At 44.0% G+C, this 643-nt stretch overlaps 1 protein-coding gene across 1 annotated transcript in view; it reads right to left on the bottom strand.

Moving 5' to 3' along the window:
- CSUI_003267 (t-complex protein epsilon subunit (tcp-1-epsilon)) overlaps nt 1-643 on the bottom strand; it is a gene marked incomplete at its 3' end in the record, with an annotated part of 5,429 nt that continues 4,786 nt past the window's right edge. The window contains exon 5 of the mRNA XM_068063465.1: nt 1-295. Coding sequence (XP_067924562.1) covers nt 1-295 — 295 coding nt within the window. The remainder of the gene's footprint in view (nt 296-643) is intronic.

The raw sequence follows: 643 nt of genomic DNA, 5'->3' as shown, positions 1-643 counted from the left end.
AAGAAGAGAGAGATAGAAAGAAACTTACAAAGTTCGCCCCGGAATCTTTGACTTTTTGCACCATATCGTTGAAGTATTTCTGCTCGGCTTGCTGGAGCTCCTTGTAATCTTCGATTGTTTTGATATCGAGCTTATGTTTGGTCTTAGGCTTAGGAGGCTCAAAGGGGCACGTCAAGATCGCGATCTTCGCATCTTTTGTCATTTTCTCCATCTGTGAATGACTTAGCTCTTTATGGAGAACTACCCCTTTCACCAGCATAGTCTGCTCAAGTAAACCTCCGGCTCTCCCATCCACCTAAAAACCGAAGGAAAGGCAAGGAAGAGAAAAGCAAAGTTGCGTGTGTGTCATCTTATCTTGTATGAGGCAGAGTTCCGGGGTGTATGTACACTGAGAAAGAAGTGCTCGAGGGAGGGGTTGGACGAGCAGAAAAACAAAAGAAATGTCTCTACCCTTCTTCAGGCAGTCAGATGGACAGAGACACATGGAATTTATTTCTATCTTTTGGGTTGATGACAAAAAACGTTGGCTGGATCGGGTCTTATGTCTATACACCTTAGCTCACTACCTTCCTCCACGCCCTCCACTATATATATCTTCTTCGCTGATCCGAAGATTCTATCTGTCTGCTTTTCTCATTGCTTT

Source organism: Cystoisospora suis (assembly GCF_002600585.1).
Source record: "Cystoisospora suis strain Wien I chromosome Unknown contig_1428, whole genome shotgun sequence".
NCBI lineage: Eukaryota > Apicomplexa > Conoidasida > Eucoccidiorida > Sarcocystidae > Cystoisospora > Cystoisospora suis.
This window is presented reverse-complemented; position numbering and strand designations above follow the sequence as displayed.